Source organism: Eutrigla gurnardus (genome assembly GCF_963514095.1).
Source record: "Eutrigla gurnardus genome assembly, chromosome: 3".
NCBI lineage: Eukaryota > Metazoa > Chordata > Actinopteri > Perciformes > Triglidae > Eutrigla > Eutrigla gurnardus.
The window spans coordinates 14,069,006-14,090,353 of record NC_139917.1 but is presented as its reverse complement, the minus strand read 5'-3'; the positions used below and the strand labels follow the sequence as shown (position 1 = coordinate 14,090,353).

General features: G+C 43.2%; 2 protein-coding genes and 1 pseudogene across 4 annotated transcripts in view; 1 reads left to right on the top strand and 2 right to left on the bottom strand.

Moving 5' to 3' along the window:
* pik3r6 (phosphoinositide-3-kinase regulatory subunit 6) overlaps nt 1–21,348 on the bottom strand; it is a 75,249-nt gene that overhangs the window by 6,029 nt on the left and 47,872 nt on the right. The window lies entirely within an intron of this gene.
* On the top strand, nt 4,118–5,524 carry LOC311011026 (GTP-binding protein Rhes pseudogene; annotated as a pseudogene). Its single transcript has one exon. The product of its transcript is annotated as a GTP-binding protein Rhes pseudogene (transcript).
* On the bottom strand, nt 7,894–20,732 carry LOC311008898 (phosphoribosyl pyrophosphate synthase-associated protein 1-like). 2 transcript variants are annotated; one of them, XM_084002838.1, is made up of 11 exons: nt 20,096–20,732; nt 17,632–17,684; nt 17,466–17,532; nt 15,860–16,032; nt 14,520–14,635; nt 14,335–14,390; nt 13,949–14,106; nt 12,432–12,473; nt 10,285–10,355; nt 9,822–9,968; nt 7,894–8,374 (listed from the first exon to the last, which is right to left on the bottom strand). In XM_084002838.1, the coding sequence occupies exons 1-11, from the start codon at nt 20,257–20,259 to the stop codon at nt 8,216–8,218; spliced, it is 1,206 nt and encodes a 401-aa protein (XP_083858964.1). In that variant the 5' UTR covers nt 20,260–20,732; the 3' UTR covers nt 7,894–8,215. The 2 variants fall into 2 exon arrangements, with proteins under 2 accessions (XP_083858964.1, XP_083858965.1); XM_084002839.1 differs by lacking the exon at nt 12,432–12,473 and having other exon boundaries at nt 7,895–8,374; nt 20,096–20,730.

Sequence of the window (21,348 nt, the reverse complement as noted above, 5' to 3'; positions counted from 1 at the left end):
AAATCAGTTGAGCCTCTGAGACAGATTCCCCTCAGTGTTCCACGATTCAACGAGGCGGTTAGCGGGAGGGGACGAGGTGGGATGACGAGGAGCAGATTGTCCTCCCTCGCCCCGGTGTTTGGGAACCATCACCACCGCATGTCGGTTTGTATGCTGAGAAAGATACGAGGTGACTGATAGTGGTTGCCAAGTCTGATTTGCCCGTTGACGTACAATATCCTGGCAGACATCCTGAATTGCTGTACAGTGTGCAGCTTCATTCAAAGATGTTTGTTTTATCAGCTACTCGGGTTTATGACTTTCGAAGTGACCCGTCGCTCTTCCAAAATGTGCCAGAAGAAGAATAGATTATAGATTAGTTTCTACTTAAGGAAGTTGTGAAATATATGTCCGGGCCACAAAAGCCATAAAGTCAAAACACAACCATAAAGATGGTATCATTGATTACTCACTATTTACTCACCTACTCTACATCAAGTTGCAACTAAATTTGCTTCAACAAGATGAGACTAGGCAGACTGGAAGGCCACTTTGATATATGCCAGAGCAGCATATCAACAGTGTTACAGTCAAAGATTTTACCGTGGCGACAGAAGGCCATCATGCATGCATGAGTTGTACCACTCCGGCTTCTGCTCTGATCACCTGTGATGTTTATGAAGGACAATCCAAAGTCCATGTTAAAAGTTTGTCTTAACAACTGCAACAGTAAGAAATTAATCCATGATATCATTTGATTTTATTTCAGTGCTATGATCACGCTGGATTCCAACTTTTGGCCCATCGTCTCCCACTTTATCCTGTATTCAGGGGCGCGGCTGGACCTGATCCCCGCTGACATTGGGTGTCTGTCTGTGTATCCCTGAGCCAACACGTAGAGACATCATTTTAACATCTGCGCAGCACCAACAGGTTTAGTGGGAATGTTTGCCAATACAAACTTCCACCAAGTCAGTGACATAAATTTGCTCAGCAATACCGCGCTGCCAGACTGCCAAACCCAAAAGGTAAAGTTAAGGGTAATTACACAAGACTAGAGTGTAAGCTCCAAGCTAGTAGCTGCTGCACACCAGCTGTTATGCAACAGGGCAGCGGCAGTATTAATAGTCAGACTTCAAAAGACAATTCATGATCTCAGTGTGTGTAGGATTAAACTTTGTTTGTTCTGTCGTCAATGCACTGGAACACCAAAGTCCACAGCTGAAAACAGTCCCCCTTAAATGCCCTTTTTAGTGCGGCTAATGTAATGCCAGTTGTTGATAATATATTTTTTTTCATATATTAAAATGTTCCGTTTGTATCCGCATCTAAACATTAACAGTCCTCCTCCGCCTCTCCTCGTAAGCACAGATATGTGAAGGTTAATTCACACGTAGGGCAACATTTATATTTGGCATCTGTCACATTTCAACATCATCATCTCGTGGCATCGTTTTGACAGGACGACAGCGCTGCACGTTTCCCACAGTTACTCTACAGTTACTCTTCTTGCCATTTCTTCCACCCCCCCAACTACGGGTTTCTTTTGGGGATTTTTTCCCTCCAACTTGAGGGTCTAATGCATGCTGCACAGATTGCAAAGCCCCTTCGGGCAAGTTTGTGATCCGTGATATTGAGTCATTGTAAATAAAATTGACCTGAGTGTGGATGCAAACAATCAGGCCGGAGGGCCGAGACACAGGTCACTTTCTATCACTGCACAGAGCCAGGAGCTGCATAGCCACTCAGAAATCTATGTCAAATATAGACGGACAGAAAGCTAATAATAATCGACTGTCTCCGATTGAAAAATATATCAATCAATCAATATATCCCCAGAGAGCCTTGGGGTCGGTTCGTTACTATATGAAGAAATGCATAGAGGTGACCGGCAGAGGAAACATAGCAGCACTAAAGTGAATGGAGGGCAGTTACACCAGAGGGACGTTGCATGTGCATGAACAGCACACACAACGTCATGTAGACAGAGCGACCCGTTGGACAGGGAGTGAAACCTGAACAGGTGGACGAAACAAAGCAGAGCAGGTTAATGACGGCATGATGCCATATATACAGCTATTTCTCAAACAACGCAGCACTGTTAGCACTAGCAGAGCTACTAGCACTAGCAGAGCTGTTAGCACTGTTAGCTGCAAGCCACCGGCTAAGTCGTCACCATGTTGAGAACCTTGAGCTCAATTTTGCATTTAGCACCTGTAACAATATTTAATATTATAGAGAAATAGCAAACAGTTAAGGGGAGAATATGCATTTATTTTCCGTGTCAGGAGATATCAATTGTCTTCGGTTAAAAAAGTTCCTGCTTTAAATTACGACACCGCAGTCGTTTGTGTTCCTCACAGCGTTTGTCAGGTCAGGTGAGTCTGACGCTAATATTCCCACAGTGCTCAGCTCTGCTCCACTGCTCACCAGGTACAGCAACGTCCCGGGGGAGACGGCGTGTGAGTGCATATTAAAAGCCTGTGTGGTGGATCCACGCTGTTGCCTAACCTAACAAGGCAGGGAGAGTGACGGTCTGTGGAGTCTCAGGGGAAATCTGGGAGGCTCAGGAGTCGGGCTCACTCCTCAAGGACAAAGTCTGACGAACTGGAGGCAGGCACGGTTCCTTCTCAGACAGTTACAGACGATGCATCACATCTAATTGGACGCCAAGACCAGCTGAAGGTGATTCAGTCATGCATCGCCATGTGAGAGTGAGCTGATCCATAAGCTGCTCTCCCTAGAATCTGCATAAAGTGTCATCGTTCTGGTAATCTTTCATTTACTCAGAATGATCACAGCAGGAAGCCAATAATATGGTTTTAGTTCAGGTTTTAGTGACTTCCCCTTCACTACTGGAGGAATGATATGATGGACTGATGGTGGAGAAGCACTAGTGGAACGGCACTCCTGCTCTGCAACCTCTACATTAATACTGACAAATGATAAAGACTGAGTGGAAAAAGTAAAATACTATTCCTTGCTGATGAAACAATGACATCAGAGGGTGGAGTGAATAGTCAATTAACCTACTTTAATGATAAGAATGTTTTGTTAAATACAAATGATTATTTTTGATGATTGTTCTCCTTATTATACTTTTGGATTTACATTTCTTATTAGATTGTTGCCTAATTCATGTGTTTAAGTGTATTTGATGAAACCTATGCTGTATTTTTATGCAAGCATAGACATTTTAAAGTTATGAAGAAACATGGCTGTACTTTGTTCTACTAATTAAACCCTTTTGTGTGAATATGTTGCTCAGTATTGATATATATACTAATCAAAGTTAATTATGTAAGTAAATCACTTTGCTGCTGTGTGAAACCACACTTAAGCCAAGTAAATGGTCTCATCTCGTCTTGTGTGTCAAAGACTTCATTTAAAAAGGCTATTATCGGTTTAGTGATCGGCCACGGTGTTAACGATCCAACCCTTTAAGATCATCTGAGACATGGAGGAGCAGCAGTCACTCTCTCATATAATGCACAGTGAGTATAGCAATAAAAAAATAGATTATAAAACTGTGCGGCGTTCAAACATGATATAACCAATATTGTTGACAGTCTAATTAATGGAATATCACCTTTCATCTCTCCACAAAGACGACCAGAGCACAATGCACGTATTCATTACCCACACTTTGTGGCTGTTCTCATTCACAGCACATACTAAAAAATAAAGTAAATACATCTAAATTAAATATCAGATCGTATCCAATTCATCATCCCCGTCACTATCAGACTCATTGGTTGCGGAACAAGCCAAACGTATTTATACAAAGGGCTGTCGGAGCTTTAATTATCTGACTCATCTCGCAGTTTAACAAAGGGTTGTTATTTATGTTATGATCCTGTCTAATGAAGAGGAACCACAGAGGTAATGAATCATCAGGGTGGTGGTTTGACTCCGTAGTGGACTCTTTGCTGACAGAGGAGCGCTCATTTAAAAAGATCTCCGCTCAGCTTCCACGCGCTCTCCTCTCCTCCGCGCCGGGCCGCGTACTCCGATTCACACACTCTCTCGTCATTGGTCGGCTGGATCTCGCGCTCCAACAGGCTGCTTTGTGCTGATTGGTTGCAGCCGCGGGGGGGCGTGGACGCTCGCGCACCAAAACATGGATAAAAGGCGCGCTCGGACGCAGAGGACCATCCGATGAGCAACTTTGAGCGTCTTTGCCAGAAAACCTGCAGGTAACAAGAAAGCAAGGAGGAAACACTCACACACATAAAGACAAGTATTCAGAAAGGCAGACGTCAGTTTTACAGCAGCTGTTATAACCACGGGGACGCGCGCACACAAGGCAGCATGTCTCTGGAGGTGAAGGAGAAGACCCAGGTGCGTCTAGTCTTCCTGGGGGCAGCAGGAGTGGGCAAGACGGCCCTGATCCAACGCTTCCTCCAGGACACGTTCGAGCCCAAACACCGGCGCACGGTGGAGGAGATGCACAGCAAGGAGTACGACGTCGGCGGGGTGAAGATCACGGTGGAGATCCTGGACACCAGCGGCAGCTACTCCTTCCCCGCCATGCGCAAGCTCTCCATCCAGAACAGCGACGCCTTCGCGCTGGTGTACGCCCTGGACGACCCGGAGTCGCTGGAGGCCGTCAAGACCCTGCGGGACGAGATCCTGGAGATCAAGGAGGACAAGTACACGCCGATCGTGGTGGTGGGGAACAAGCTGGATCGCGAGCGGGAGCGCCAGGTGTCCAACGAGGACGTGTTGTCGACCGTGGAGCTGGACTGGAACAACAGTTACCTGGAGGCGTCGGCGAAGGAGAACTCCAACGTGGTGGAGGTGTTCAAGGAGCTGCTGCAGCAGACCAACCTGCCCAGCCGCCTCAGCCCCGCGCTGCGGAGGCGCAGGGAGACCTTCCCGAAGGACACCAGCTTCCGGCCGCCTATGAACAAGACCAACAGCTGCATTCTGTCCTAATGGTGCACAGGGGTGGTGACGCGTTGGTGTGTTTCGTAGAGGTGATGAGAGCGATCAGAGGGGGGGAGAATAAGTGATCCCGGACCAGCAAAGACACTTCAGGGTTGACGGATGAGAGGAAGAGAAACTGAAGGGTTAAGACTTCACTCGGACAGTGGAAGGAGGAGGAAGCTGCATTAATTACTTGATGTAATGTTGTTGCTGCTTATTTTGGAAACATGCTGCTGGTGTTTAGATCAGTGTGCATTTTGGATTTGAAATAAAAATGGATTTGGACTGTTGCTAACATATTGTTTACTTACGAAGTGTGTGTGCGTGTGTGAGTGTGCGCGCGTGTGCGTGTCGTGATACGTGAAGTCTCATGTGACTCGTTTTCATTTAACAGATCTCAGTGTATGTAGCATGTCATGTTTACATTTTTTAAATTTAATTCCAGTTTGCCATTGAGCATGTAACCCGTTTTTGTTTTTTAAAATGGTGAAATGCAAATGTATACCCATTATTGCACTTGTCATTGTTGTTAATGACCATTCGATGTTTTAACATTGCTGTTTATTTCACAAATGTAAGTGGAATGTGGCTCTAAATGTGTAATAATAAAAAGGATGAGCACAAAAATAATCTACATTTCTTGTGTGAAATTGAGAGATTTTGTATTACTTGCTGAGAGGCAAATCCATGTATAAATAATCGGATAAAGGAGGTAAGTCATGAAGAGTAAACGATAAATTGATCATACATGAACATTTTAAATAATTTATTTAAGGAAATCATGTCAGTGCACCTATTAACTAGAAATAAATGAGAGAACATTGATTAAAAAATGGAACATAAATATAATTTCACATCCACCAAATACAGTCTCTCATTTTGACTGTTATGTGATCAAATTTACAAACATTTAAAGGAGGCGTAGTTTCATCATGTTCCTTATAAATAAATAAAAAACTTGAAATTTCCCTCGGGATCGATAAAGTATCCATTCATCCATCCCAATCCTCATTCACAGAAGATATTCTGATGTCATTTTAGATAGAAAACAAGAATATGAAGATAAACGTAAAATATACAGAACAGTAAAAATGGGAAGTATTTACGTACTATGCAACCATGAATACTGATTCATTTTGACTAGGGTTAAAAGCATATTCACCTTCTGCTTCTACTGCTCCGTTTCATCCACAGTGTCAGGACCCCCCCCCCCCCCCCCCCCCGCGTTACTATTCATTATTGAAATAAGAAATAAGTGAGTCCAAACTAGAAAAACAAATCTGTAAAGTGAACTGTCCGCATCATAGTGTTGGAAGATCTCTGTCGCCATCTGTCGATGAAAAACACACATTACATTCACTGAAACTAGTCATAAATCCAGTGCACGTCAGGTTTTACACGTTTTCTTTTATTTTCAGACACAGGCTGCACTATATCCTCATTTGTTTTAATGAGTGTTCTGATAACCGAGGATACGTGTGCTGATGTCACCGTCCATGTGTCCTTGTGACTGAACGGACTGACAGCATTTACATGTAAAGTGTGAGATCCCAACTGAAGAAGCAGCGCAGCCTCAACAGCCGGCTCCAGGTGCGAGGAGACGGCAGTCAGAGCGAGGGCTCGGCCTCACAGCATTTGAATACTGGACGGTTCAGCAGCAACAGCGCAGTTCCTGAAATAGCAGTGCACGGTTCCCCCTAAAGGCAACCTGCCGAGCGGCGACGGTTGAAGTGCTCAGGTCCAAGCAGCCCCCCCGCGCGCACACACACACACGCACTCACGCACACACACACACGCACTCCCCTCAGTCAGTCAGATTAGACTGAAACAAGTTTCCTGTTTTTTTTTTTATTTGAGGAAGTGGCCGGGTTAACGTTTGCGGGCAGTTCCTCTTTCAGTCCACATTTAAACAGTCTTCCGCACTCTGCTCTTGTTCATTGACGAAGGGAAGGAGCAGAAGCTTCGGTCACGCAGGTGTGTGGACCCGTCATCTCCTATCGCACTTCTACTTGCATTCACGCCAGAGTTGGATATTTGAGTTTTTCTGGTCAGTCGTTTCACTGCCTTCACCTCTCTTTTTTTTTTGGTTTATTAGCATTCGGTGGTCCTACTTTAGCTGCACGGAGGGAAGCCATTCATACAGTCGGGACTCCTTTTCTCCGATGTCTTCGCCCCTGGACTTGGTCAAAGCTCCTCAGCAGATTAAAGCGGCTCTGAGGCGTTTAGAACAAGTTCAGGGTCTTGGGCAGAACACAGCAAGATTATTAGAGTGTGTGTCTGTGTGTGTGTGTGTGTGTGTGTGTGTGTGATGAAATGTCAGCTTTTCCCCTCTGTAGAAGAGTAAACACGTGTCACATGCCTATTTTTACTCTGATCATTTATGGGTCATATGTCAGTGTGTGATGTAGACTTTAATATTAGTCACATATTCAAATTATAATACAAATTTAATTGTATTCCAGTCAGAAGACCCATCTGGAAATTATCCCCCGATGTCACAGTGAGAAACATGATAATTGGTTGCCTTTTGTGTATCAATGGTGACATTTTATCTGCCATCCAATTATTTTAGGAAGCAACGGATTAATTTACCTCATCTTAAATAACAACACAGACAGACAGGCAGCAAAGGGGGATTCATTAAAAAAGCCAGCCCCCCCCCCCCCCAAAAAAAAATAACCAACCAACCAAACAGCTCAAGCAATGCAGAGATCTTCAGCTGTATCTGAACGCTGCAGTTTGAAATGCTTTTTCATGCTTCGTGAAGCAAGCGGCCTCAGCCGTGACCGAAACTGTGACTGAAAGTTTAGGTTGAGGATTGAAGCCGCTGCGTTGTACATTTCTGGCAGTTCCAGAAATGTCTTCATGCACATTCAAACGCAAAGCGCATGTGTACCAACGCTGCCTATGGATCTGTGTCATGTCCAGCCAGTTAATCTCTAAACACCCCCAAAAAAAAGACAAAAAAGACTTTACTCACCCAAGAAGAAGTTTTATTTCTACCAAATTTCCGCAGCGTGCCGAGAGGCTGCACATGATACATTCTGTTGTGCTGTGTATGTTTTCAGATCTAGGAAGCATATATTAGTGAAGTGAAACCGTTTGTAGGGTCCCGCCATGTAACATTTCAGAGGAATGAAGCCGATCTTGAGGTGCTTCGTGTGTCACATGCAGTGAATAGAGCCAACTTCTCAACATATTCATCAGCAAACCAAACAGAAACAACAGGCTGAAGCACAAACTGGAGTAATATTGATTCTTGGTCATCAGTGTGTGTGCAGGAATGTAAATGACAGTGGGTGTGGCCTCAGTCGTCGACAGCGATGTTGCGGAACAGATAAGCCATGGACTCTCCGTTGTGGATTCGCCGGATGGCCTCAGCCAGGATCATACTCACATCCACCGTTTTGATTTTGGGACACTGAAGCTTCTGCACCTCATGAGGCACAGTGTTGGTCACCACCACCTGGAGGCGCAATACAACAGCCTTAGTGCATTTGTTTCATGGCTACAGGGTGGTTGCTGCCCTGAGTCTAGGTTCTCAGGTAGCACTACAACTTCTCCTTTCTAGAACTGACCAGACCAACCATGGGGCTTCTTTCTGCACTTGACTTTTCACAGCTTTAAAAGTCGAACTCTAAACATGATCATTTGATTAGTTGGGCTGCTTGAGGCGGTACGTAGCCTGGGAATAACAGTTGCATAACAAATGCCACATGGGAATTATGTGCCTCACTGTCATGACATAGCATTCCCCAATAATTATAGCCCTTCCTCACACTCACATCTCACCAATAAAGTTTAAAAAAAAAAAAATGTGTTGATTGATCGCCATTAATCAAGTTTCGAAGCTTTCAAATAACAATCGTCTTATATGGATGAGATTCACGGGGATGCTGAATCCAGAGGTGGCGTTAAGCATGGGCTTGCAGCCGACACCGTCTAAGAGGCCAGAAATAATCCTCAAGGTGCTGCCATTTAGGGGAGAGGGCATAAAACATTGAAGTAGCAACAAATAAGCTTGACGAGGGGAGGATTTTGTGATTCTTTGACATAAATTCACATTCATACCACAAATTGGTGCATGAAAATTCACCAGAATCCATTAGGTTTTTAACATTAAAAATGTTTGTCCATCCGACTACCTCAATAATGAACGCTGATCTGCATCGGGTGTGAGATCGTGCCCTTTAAAGCTAGGGTTGGTAATCTTGAGAAACTAGCAAGTACATGCTAGATTATTCAACATTATCCAACCAATCCAAATTAAAACCCAGCCTCGGGCGGCCGGCTCGTTTCCAATGAAAGCAGCTAGCAGCACCAGCTCCCAACGTTGCTGATCAAGAAATTTGCCATGTCAGTGACCCTGACATCCCTTCCCTTCAGGCCTCCCTTCGAAAAAATGATTATGAATTATGAATGTAAACAGCGAACATGACTATTGTTAGTACTCACAGCTGTCAAGCTAGTGGCTTCAGGAAGACTTTGGTGATGAGCAAGGAATGTACCGGCAGAATGCACGGAGGCCGCCCAATCATTTCATTCAGGTGGAATTAAATGATTGGAAGGGCTTATGTCCTATGAGAGTCACAGATATTGTCGAGTATTTGATTCATTGATCCTTGTGGGAATATGAGAGTTCTGTCTGTATGGTTTTTGGTGAGAGTAGTGTTATCTTTCTAGCTTCATACCTCCCTGAAACATTCATTAAGGCACAAGATAACCATAAAGGACAGCCATAAAAAGTGTGGCGAGTTGAGCAATAATACTTATGGAGGGATACGTCACAAATCCGACACCCTTCTGTTTCAGAAGGATAAATCAATACAAGCAACCTAATGAAAGGTATTTATACACATACTATATTAATTTCGTTTTTCATATCATGAAGAGGACGGGAAACATGACTTTACCTCATCGATGGCAGACTCCTCTATTAGTCTTGGTGCATCTCCAGACAGCAGGCCGTGTGTAGCCATGATGTAGATCTTGTAGGCTCCCCTCTCCTTCAGGATTTCTGCTGCCGCAACAAAGTCCTCCACATCATCTATGATGTCATCCTGAAGAAGTGGCCACGGGGTGAGGAGTCATGCAGGGAAAGTAAAAGAAAAAAAATGGGTGGCATGGTTTAAATACTGAGAAAAGTCATCAGAAATACAGTACTTGGCCTTGCTTGGATAGTTTGTGGTAATCTCCCCTTTATGAGAAACACTAGTAATCAACAACAAATGCCACATAAAATAAAAATCATTAGAACAAGCCCCCACTCTTGCATAGGATGACCAAAAGTATCTTTTGTACATGCATTATATTTCAATATGAGGAAAGAAGTCCAAAGTAGTTTAAAGTATATCACATTAAAGTCTGATGTCTTACAACGATAATGGCGATTCTGCCTCCTACGTCACCAACAACTGTGATTGGTGGCTTCTCCTTCGCCATCATCACTGAAAGACACAGATGAGAGGAAGGAGCGTTACTCTCCTGGAAAAGACATGTGGTCTGCCATGTAACCCCCAACCAGGAATGGAGTCTTGAGGCGAGGTTAAGTTAGGGGAGATTTGGTTAAAAACCTGCAAACATCATGCAAGACAGCTCTACCCCAGCAAGCTTCCAGCTACCACAGTCGATCCAATAACTGCAGGTAAATGCAGGCCGGTGGGACCAAATCATTCTGAGGGAGAAATTAGTGCAAAACCCAAACCAAGACTTCAGGTGGGTTTACATGGTGCAACTCTGTGTGGCTGCTTTTGGTGTAGCGGTAGATGGACAAGTGGGTAGAGCAAAGCCTCTTTTAGGAACCACAGACCCGGAGCAATCATTAATTGTAATCCAATCAAACGCTATTTTCAAATTAGAGCATTGATGTTATGAACATAATTTATCTCAAATTTAAGTATTGTAACAACGACAAGAATATCCAATGGAGATCTTGAAAGGATTCCAACTAATAAATGGATCCAGGTCTAGAACCCAGCACATTTGACTTGTAGGGTCCCACTGAGGCCCTGCCCATGCTAAAAACCTTCTTTCAGACAACAGCAAGGCACGTTCAGAGGTCAGTTCCCAAATCCACCACAAGACCATCCAGCAAGGCAATGTGCAAAAACTTAACCTTTCTGAATGGTTACAGGGTTGAAAAGGAAGCCTAGAATCAAGCAGTTTTCTGAGCTCACGACTCAAAGCGTATCAAGCAAAAAGATGCAAAAGAAAAATTGAGCAGAATTGTAATAACATGAAGGTCAGGCATGGGAGTCATCACTTGGCATGATTAAGGTCACATCAAGCAATGAATGAACTACAAGCTCCAGTTCACAATCATTAGCGTGACAAGGTGTGTAATTCCATAACCTAAATCTAGCAGGTGGGTTCATTTGTATGAGTTATTTAATATAATACAATTAAATTACAGTGTTTCATGTGTCTACTGAGCTGTCTTTTCATTTTTTTTTTTTTTTTTTTTTTTTAAAGTTTAGCAGCCTATGGATTACACATCTGTGGAATTCTAATTAACATACTTCCCGTCATCCATGTCAGTTATTCATCTTAACTGAGAGGATATGAGACCGAGGGCTTCCAACAATTATCATCGCCACTTAGGAGAACGCAATATACATCTTATGATCCAAGTGTGCTTTAATGCAGCAGGACAGTTCAACACACTGCTGTTAAAACAATGTAAAGTTGTTTCCCCGTCCAAAAGAAAAGCACCCAACTTGGCTTCAAGAGCTATCCGGTTGTCTGTCTGCTTTGCCCACATTCTTGTATGTAGCCTGGGCCAACCTATAACAGACAGGCTGTCCGTTTCATTTCCTCATTCATTTTTATTTATTTGCACCAAGTCCTATTTGACCCAGATTTAAACTCACAAGTTAAACTTAAACCTTATATTTTTGTTGTCAAATAGATCTGTTTTTGAAAAGACAGTGTTAAAAAAAAAAAAAGGTCTAATAAAAGGTTACATGTGACCTAAATTCCTTTAAAACCTCAGCAGTAAACTGGGGTCAGTGTGTGAAATACCGTACGTCAGCAAGGATGGCATCAGCATTCGATGCAGCTTTGATTTAGCTCCAGGAAGAGGCCAAATATAAAATGGGCTGCCAGTTTTGCTGCACGTACATAGATGTGATCTTGCAGCGCGGTGAAACTCTGATACACTCGTATACAGATTTGGATTCTACAAGGTGTGGGGCGCCTCTTCATTGGCTGCACTAATTGGTTTCATAACAGGAGTTTAAATTGTAATGTGACTAGGATGATGTGCTGCAAATATATCTCCTTCCAACAAAGCCTGGAGTGTATTAATTATAAACCATCCATTTATCATCTATCCTTTGGCTTATTTGATGACGAAGTTCTTACTGTTAGCAATGTGTTTTGTTTTTTTCCCCTAACAGCCTTTACGAGATCATTGTCACTTTGATTTTTCGATGTTCAAAACGCAAAGTGGAAGCCCTCAGAACCCAGTCAGTTATTCCATGCAGGGCGGCATCAGAAGGAAGCACAAAGATTTAGGATCATACTTGGGAGCTCAATCCCAGGAAATGCAGCATGATGTCTGGTGCCTGCGTTGAGGGGGGGGAAATGGGATGGTAGAGAAAATGTAAGCGCACAATAAGACACAACAGACAAAACATTAAAGAGTAAAATCCAAAATATAAACTTCTCCAATGATTTTTGAAAGGAGGAGGTTGTAAATCCCAGAGCAGCTGTGTTCAAGGAGGCTTTCTGCACCATGAATTGACCTCTCATGTAATCAATGCATGTGTGAAGGCAGAGAGACAAAGAGAGGGAGAGAGAGACTGATAGAGAGAGACTGATAGAGAGAGGGAGAGCCAGAGAGAGAGAGACAGACAGACAGAGGGAGAGAGATGGTGAGAGACAGATAGAGAGACAGAAAGAGAGAGAGAGAGGTCTGGAATAAGTGTGATTCAGCTCCTGAGAAGTTTGACAGAAAACACATTTCCAAGTGGGGGGTGAAGGAGGAGGAGGAGGATGGTGAACTCAGCTGAAAAGAAAGAAGACGAGACAAAATGAGATGACAGAAATACATTTGGCTGAGGAAGAAAAAAGGAGGCAATGTAAGTCACTAGCTGTGGTATTTCACAGCTGGCTACAACAACGCCTGGAGCCTGGCTGACCTGAAACACGCTGAGAAAACTGTGTGCATGTGTGCGTGTTACTGCAGGGTCAGCAGGGGCATTACTCTGGTCTTAAGCCGGCAGCTTTTACAGAAGACTGAAACTGTGAGCCACTGGTTCTTATTTAGATCGCATAAACAAGACAATACATTTAGTAAAATCTGTCATGTTTAACCACTGATGGAACTGAAATTTGACTTGGGGTTTCTGTGTCTGCAGACATATGAGCAGCAGATGGACCGTGGCATCCACGCTTCTCCCAGTCTGATAAACACACATAACCCAGCACTCTAATCTCCCTGTTGGAAATGTAGCGCTCCGCGTCACCCAACAAAAGAGCTGGTCAGCAGTTTCACTTTCTCTTAATCTGGCCGAGAATACAGATTTATAGGTGACAAGAGGGCTCGACATTGTATGCGTTGTTTCAAAGTAGTTTCCCGTCTGCAGGGAAAGCGCTCCAGTATTTTAAATCCATTAAAAAATAAAACCCCTGCTGATGATACAATGGCATTACAGGGCTACATGTATGACCTGTGTTACAAATAAACAAAACATTCTTCAGGGAGAAACCGTTTGTGATTGGACCGTTAGTGAAAACAAATGATGAGTGATTAGAGGTTCTCTGTTACTGTTGTTTCACAGAGGAGGTCTATTGGCTGAGCATGCACCATAAAATGCTAAATATGAGGAAATAAACATCCCAGGCACATTCTTGGTGGTTTAGTGAGGCACCAAACCAAGAAGAGCAGGCTCGGAGGAATATGTAGTAACACGGAAAGCAACTTTGTTTACATACAACCAGTAATACGGAGTCATAAAACTATAATCTGTAAACAACAAAAAGGGTTATATGATATGATGAAACTTGTGAGCAGGCATGCAGCTGTGTTGTGTCTTACATGGCAGCTCGAGGCCGGTGTGCCCTGGGGTGGTGCGGCACGCGGGGGGAGAGAAGGGGGGAGAGTGTCGCCCATCAACCATGTCCAACTCTGAATGATGGGCCTCGCCGTGCATCACGGCCAGGCCGAGTCGCAGCCTCTCAGCGTAGGACTGAGCTCTGAGACAGACGAACACACAGGAAAGTCAAACAAACTGACACATACAAACTACTAATTACGAGCAAAAGAGAAGAGAGGACAGCAGTTTGTGCAGAAGCATGAACTTGCAGAGAAAGTCGTTTTATGAAACAGCAGAGGCATAATCATAACGTCAGGCTAAGAAAAAACCCTGCGACAGTAGGAGTGGTGATGCACTCAACACAACCAAATTTAGGGATTCCTGTTACCTCTTGGCAGCTGAAGGGGACTTGGCAACAATTATGGCATTCCTGTAGTCTGGGATCTGAGGAAAGGGGAAACAGTCAAATTGAATACAAGAGTTCAACTATAAATTAGTTCCAATAGTCATTCTTTGATGTACAGAAGGACCATCACAGTGGTGAAGCCAGTTCACAGACTCATGCAGCCTCACCTCTTCCTGGATGTACTGGATGAGGAAAGGGGAAGCTCTCAGGTTGTCAACGGGGAAGTTGAAGAAGCCCTGGATTTCCTTCTGGTGGAGGTCCATGGTGATGATGTGAGTTAGCCCTGCAACGCCAAAACACATTCACACATGAGCCCAAACGATAAAGGATTTGGAAGGCCGATACCAATACAAATGTTTGTTGATTTAAAAATCCGATATATCGGACGATATTTTTTTTTCAGAAACGCGGAACAAAACATTAACAGATTTCCCTAACATTAGTTATTTATGAGTCTTCACTAAAATAATATGATAATGCAGTTATCATATTAAAAATAAAAATTTAAACATTTAAAAATAAACTTGTTTATTTTATTGTCACAACGGAACATCAAAATATATTAAAGTTCTGATAAATAAAATCCAGTCCTTTGAACAAAAACACAATAACAACAACAACCAAACACAAAGTTACCAGTATTAAAAGACTTCATAAATATAACGTTGAACAAGACTGGAGACAGATTCTGTTAAGTTCTATAAGGGTGTTTCGTCTGTTTTTATTTTATTTTTCAAATATTCATTTTATCAGTCATTATAAATGCCGCTACCGATAGTTTGGAAAATGCCTAATATCGGCCAATAATATCAGCCTGCCGATATATTGGTCGGGCTCTAATACACACATGAGCTGGTATGGCTTCAGAACATATTGCTGCAGTGTTTTAAGAACAGAATGTCAGCTGCATCATAAAAAAACATATTGGCATGGTGTGCATATGGATCAATAACCTGCACAAACAGAATAATAAACTATGAGAACCTATTGTTAAATTGAGTGCAAAGTTTTGGTAAGACATCTAAAATCTGGTATTTTACAGCAATTTTAAGAACTCAAAAAATCGTGATAATAAATCTACTGCCATGTGCCTAAAACCAAAATGTGTGTAAATAAACTCGCACACTTAACTCCGAACAACTGGCCAGTAACGGCTGGAGTTGTGGTGGTAGACGACCCTGCAGGTTCTCCAAGAATTCTGGTGCTTGTTCTTGTGCCAAAACAAACATGGACTGCAGCCAACAGCTTCCACCGAATATTTACATATGACAAACTACCTGATCCCACGTGTCAACACAACGGACCCACACTGGAACAGACCACAGGTCCAACTTGGTCCGATAAGTCGTCACAACCGAATCTAATAATGTGTGACCGTGCTTTAACAGGACAGGACGTGTCGTTACATTCGTCTGATTTTCTGACTTTAATGTGAGCTTCCGTTCAGCGGGAAGACAATTAATACCTCAGTAATGATAAATGGTAAAAAACAAAACAGAGTCCGTACCAGCTTTAGCCAACATGGATGCGAGCAGCTTGCAGACAATGGAGCCTCTCTTTCTCATCTTGCACTGCTTGCTGTAAGGGAAGTAGGGAATGACCCCGATGATGTTCTGGGCGCAGGACGTCTTCAGGGCATAGGCCATGACCAGCAGCTCCATGATGGCCGTGTTGACATCTCTGAGAAAGAACACGTTCAATTCAAGAGATGACATTAAGTCATCCCACCCTGCAAAAGTGCTACGCTCATCTGCAATTAGTCTGAGCCAATGGTGGACCACAAAGACGAGCCGAACAGGTAAAGAAGGATATGCTGATGTCGTTCCGGGACTGACGAGTCAGCAGTTTAAGATTAGTTAAATATAGAAAACACTGTCTGGCAAACACTAACCTGTTTTTATTTCTATTCTTATCACAGTCCCTGTTATTAGACTCCACCACAACAGGACTTTCCTCTGAGCCCTGAGCCAAAAATAACCTCGGAAGTTACTGGCTGTTGTGATATCATTGATGAAGTTGCAACAAAATAAACACACCGTTAACTGCATAGCTAAACATGCCCTAAATCTAAAGTTCTTCTCTGCACTGTGGTGAGACTTTGATAGACTGCCGTGATGCTTGTTATTTGATGACTAGGACAGTGTCACTACTTTAGAAAGGTGACGAGCTGCCGGTGTAACGGGATACTGGAAGAAGCCCTGTTGGCCTTGGCAGCTTGTTGAAACCAGAGATCTCCCAATGTGATGTCCCTTCCTGTGACCTCTGGTTATCTTTCAGACAACTGATAACAAGGACAAACAGAGGGCGCAACTGCTTTAGCTTTTTCGCTAGCAGAAAAGGTAAATGTCATTTGGACTTGAACCTCCCAGGCAACAAAGGATGCTATAGGATTCACATTAGTACATAAAGTAGAAATGTTTCGAGAGTAAATCTACCGGCATTCAGACGGTATACTGGGAAAGCTACCGATAGTGTAAACCCTATTTTGTCACAGGCTCTTAGTCATGTGAATACAGTCACAGGTAAATAATTAATCCTGTACCAAAAAATCTGCAGTCATTATAAAAAGGACATTTATGCTTTTACTGTGTAAAACTACAAACAGATGTTGATTGTGGTATAAAACTGGTATTTGACAGCCATTAGCCATTTCCATGTGTAAAAAAAAAAGACATTAAAAGCTGCATTTCTTGGTACTTTTGGTGCACACCGACAGAGTTGCCCTGGCCAAACTGTTCACAATCAGACACACAGCTATGCTCATTAAAAGTCATGTTTCTGGCCAACTCACAAGTTATGTCCAATATTCACTCAGTCATTTTAGCTTCCTCCCAAGAAAATGTCAAGGTCAGTTTTCCTCCGTTAATTGGCTTCCTTCGTCAGTCTGTTATTTCATGCAGGCAGTTAGATAGTGTGTTTATCAGAGCTTATTTGTTGTTACTGAGGAGCTTCCTGCTGCTGGAAGCGAGGCTGAGGAGGAGTGAACCTCAGTTGGTGATTAAAAGCTCAGGAGAGCTCAGAGATGGGTGACAATTCTCTGAAGGTTTATTACTTTACACACAGTGATAGGAAATGTGTTAATATAGCACATTGAGGGCAGTTCTCCGTCTCACCTGGGAATGGTTTGAATGATGAAGATGTCTTGTCCACGGACGGACTCTTTCACATCCACTCGAGTCTCTGGGGGAGAGAAAAAAAAACAAATTCATTCACATTATCTTCAAGTGCAAAAACCAAAATAGACGACACTAAAACAAAGCTCAGAAATCTCAGCCTTACCTCTATTTGGTTCCTGATAAACCACCGACTTGCCCAACTCCACGCCCAAACGTCTGGGAAAAACCAGAAAGACCACAGACAGTTAAAAACCCACAAACACGCTGTAATGTGTGAAAATGTTCTCACATGTACTAGACTATTGCTTTTATTGTGACCAACTTAACCACAGAAGGGATGAAAGGACTTTGATAATCAATCATTTATTTAAGTCATTTGTAGTGATGAAAGGATTAAATCAATTGATTGTGTGATCAGACAACTAAATGAAACACAATCTGCATCTACTTTTGGAAATTATGAATCATATTTTTTCCAGCAAAAGCACCAAACTTTGGTTCCATCTTCTCAAATGTGAGAATCTGCTGCTATTCGTATGTTTAATAGTCCAAATGAAAGACAAAAAAATGCATACATTGACATACTAATGAATAATTGTTGGATAATTTTATACACTGTGCAAGCTATGACATGCAAAGTTTACATGCCAAGATTTTTCATATATGCATCCCAAAAACTATAAAAACCAGTGAACTCAGCACGGCGAAGCTCATTGTAGGAGAGATTTGGGGGGAATCTGGAAGCCATAAAGGAATCCTATATATTTAAGGTTTTGCTAACTTTAGAAGTGTGAAATTGAAACACAAAAAGCTCTTGGAACAAACACGGAGTGAGTTGATGTTGACGTTCGGTGAGGAACAATCCTGTTGCGTCCCGTCAAACTGAACAAGCCCGGGCATCATGAGCACAGCTGTGCCTTAGGCAGAAGATGATGGTAATTTCAAAACCAAAACAGTCCCATAAAAATCCAGAGTAATTAATAAAGAATGATCTTGGTGGAACTTCAAAGCAGATGAGCGAGGGCTTGGCTGGGTGACAGCACCTCGCCCTTTTCACATCTCTTGAGCGTGTTCCAATATTTGAATTAATGTCTTCATCTATAATGAGTTACAATTAAGCAAACCAAAAAAAGTATGATCAAAGGAAAGGGGGCGTCTCCTTTAAATATTATCTTTTAAATTGCTCTCTATTAGTTGTGTTCAGTGAGGAATATGCTGTCAAAAGTAAGGACGTCTTAAGTTGTGGGGATATTTACACCACAGGTATTTCCTCATTTGGTTGGTATTAGGAGCTTAAAAAGCACAACAACTAAAGAGTATCACGACATATTAAAAACATGAAACACGTATAACCACAGAGTGAATATTCTGTGTGCTGGTGTTCTTATTTAACCTTTGCTCCACAAGAAAACTCTAATTGGCTGCAGAATGGGAACACGTAATCTCTTAATAGTGTTCTGCAATGTTGCCCAGCAGCGAACGCCGAGAAAGCACAGCTCTTTCTCACTGTGTGAGCGACAACTTCTGCTCGACTGTCTGACAAGTCTGCAGGGTGGGGAAGACATGGCTGCTCCCTGAGAGAATATACCGCTGTTCATAGACATCTGGGTCAGTATCTAGACAGGATAGACACGTGAGCCAATTAATAATGACCCCGCTCTTTAATGTGTCAAAGCCAGTCCATTGATCCAGCATTAACAATAACAAATGCCCATTGCACAGCAGCTACTTTTATGTGATTGCAGGGTAAAATGTAAATGATAAATCCTGTTGTATTCAGTGTCACAGCCTTTACATTGAGACAGCGTGCACAATAAATAAGGGACCCGGCCCACCTAAATGGAACAGGGCCGTAATTGACTTTATGAATTATGCCTATGTTTACCCTGCATTGACATGTCGAATGGCTGCTGTAAAAATGGTCTATAGTTTTCATTTCCATATCATTCAAATGCATCTTATCAGGTTCCACTGGTTTTACTACTAATCAAACACCCGGCCTCTTATACATAAAAAGGTGCGGCTGCCACGGTGTCATCCAGAGTAGTATCTATGCCCCCCACTCAACGCTCCTTTGAGCAAAGGCTCAATGTGTTAAAGAAAAGTGTACATTCACATTGTTTTCAGGGTGGAAAAGCCACTGACATATAGCAGTTTTGCCATCAGGGAAAACAAACATTTGTTTCATAACAGGTTTTACACATCATTTGTTTCTCAACAGAACCTATGCAATAAGAGCATGTAAGACTATATGGGAAATCTGCAGTATTTCATACCAGTTTGGATGCAGAGACTAGTTTGCAAGTAGTTTCAAGTGACATGACAAAGGTGTGTGTGTGTGTGTGTGTGTGTGTGTGTGTGTGTGTGTGTGTGTGTGTGTGTGTGTGTGTGTGTGTGTGTGTGTGTGTGTGTGTGTGTGTGTGTGTGTGTGTGTGTGCGCGCGCGCGCGTGTGTCCCAAATTCAAAACAATACACACCCATTGGCCTCAGGTCACCTGCAGCTGTGACTCCCAGGTGTTCTGTGAGGAACACGGCAGGTAACACAGACAGACCAGTGCTCAACGTCACAGACACGCAGACAGCATTAAATGGTGGTGTCGCGGTGGTAAAGTTAAAAACTCACTTACTCTGTGATCTTCTTGGCCAGCTCGGTGCAGGCGGTGGTGGAGTTGGCGGAAAACACCCGGTAGCCACTTTTCGAAACGCTCATCGTCTTGTAACCGTAGGACAGCTTTGTGGTTTGAGAGTGAGAGACGAGAGACCTGTGACCCCCAAAACGCCTAATGGGCATATTGCTGTGGGTCAATGTGGTATTTGGTTATGTTTCCCCCTCCACTCCCCAGAAAAACACGTCAAAACCGTCCGCTGTTACCCAAAGTTTCCACACTAACAATGTAAACTATGTGAGATTTAGACGTCCAGCATGTAGACGCATCCCCCAAGGAAGAAATCACAAACCGTACTGAAGCTGCGTGACGCCACACTGGATTTAAACTAAAACAACAAAGCGCACATCCTCCACATGTCGCTCACATCGACCAGCGGCGCAAAAACAGCACGCGAGTCTGCCGCTTAGTAGGCAGCAGATGGAGGGCTGAGCTCCCTTTCCCTGCGGGTCGCAGACTCTTTGTCGTCTCCACAAAACACACAGGCGCGCGCGCAGGTTTGCGTTACCGCGAGGACGACTGGAGTTGAACCGAAAGAGTCGTCGCGCGCTGCTACCGTGTAGCAAAACTTCAAAACTCCGCCGCCGGCGTTCAAATGCGGCTGCTGTAAACTTTGTAGCAATGCGGCCGCAGCGCGAGGGGGGGGGGGGGGGGGGGGTGCCACGAGCACACGTTCATTGGGTGAAGGAAATGGGGGATTGACTTTGAGCGCAGCCAATCCGAGGCCAGATCGAAACAACAAAGGGCGGGTGGATCCATCTTTGACCAATCAAAGTGCGCGGGATTTGTATGACCTAAAATTAAAGCGCAGCGACCAGAAAAAAATGTGGTGGGTGGTGACAGAAGAGTTTTGTCCTAAACTTACCCCAACAGTCAGGCAGCTGTAGTTGGTTAGAGCAGTTAGTGAGGCAATCACTGGGTTTAGGGGATACAGTGAAGAAAAAAGAAGTATACACTTCAGTCAGGTGGTAAATCCTGCATTCACATTTTACTTGGAGTGGATTCATGCAGAGTTTCTATGGCATTATTAATGAAAACATATAGGGCATAATGTGTTTAGGTGTTACTTTTAGCTACTTAACATTGCATGTGAAATCTGAATAGCCTCCGTTTTTAAACCGCACGGTGCTGGAATGCCGTGCAATCACGCGGATGTAGATGGTGACGATCAATATGAATCCGTTTTTAATTAATTTTCATGCTTTCATTTTATA

Coding starts and splice junctions, on each gene's coding strand:
- LOC311008898 (XM_084002838.1), bottom strand. CDS start 20,259: ATGCCCATTAGGCGTTTTGGGGGTCACAGGTCTCTCGTCTCTCACTCT. Junction 14,636..15,859: donor ATCCATGTTGGCTAAAGCTG/GTACGGACTCTG, acceptor TTGGCGTTGCAG/GGCTAACTCACATCATCACC. Junction 9,969..10,284: donor GCAGAATCGCCATTATCGTT/GTAAGACATCAG, acceptor CCACTTCTTCAG/GATGACATCATAGATGATGT.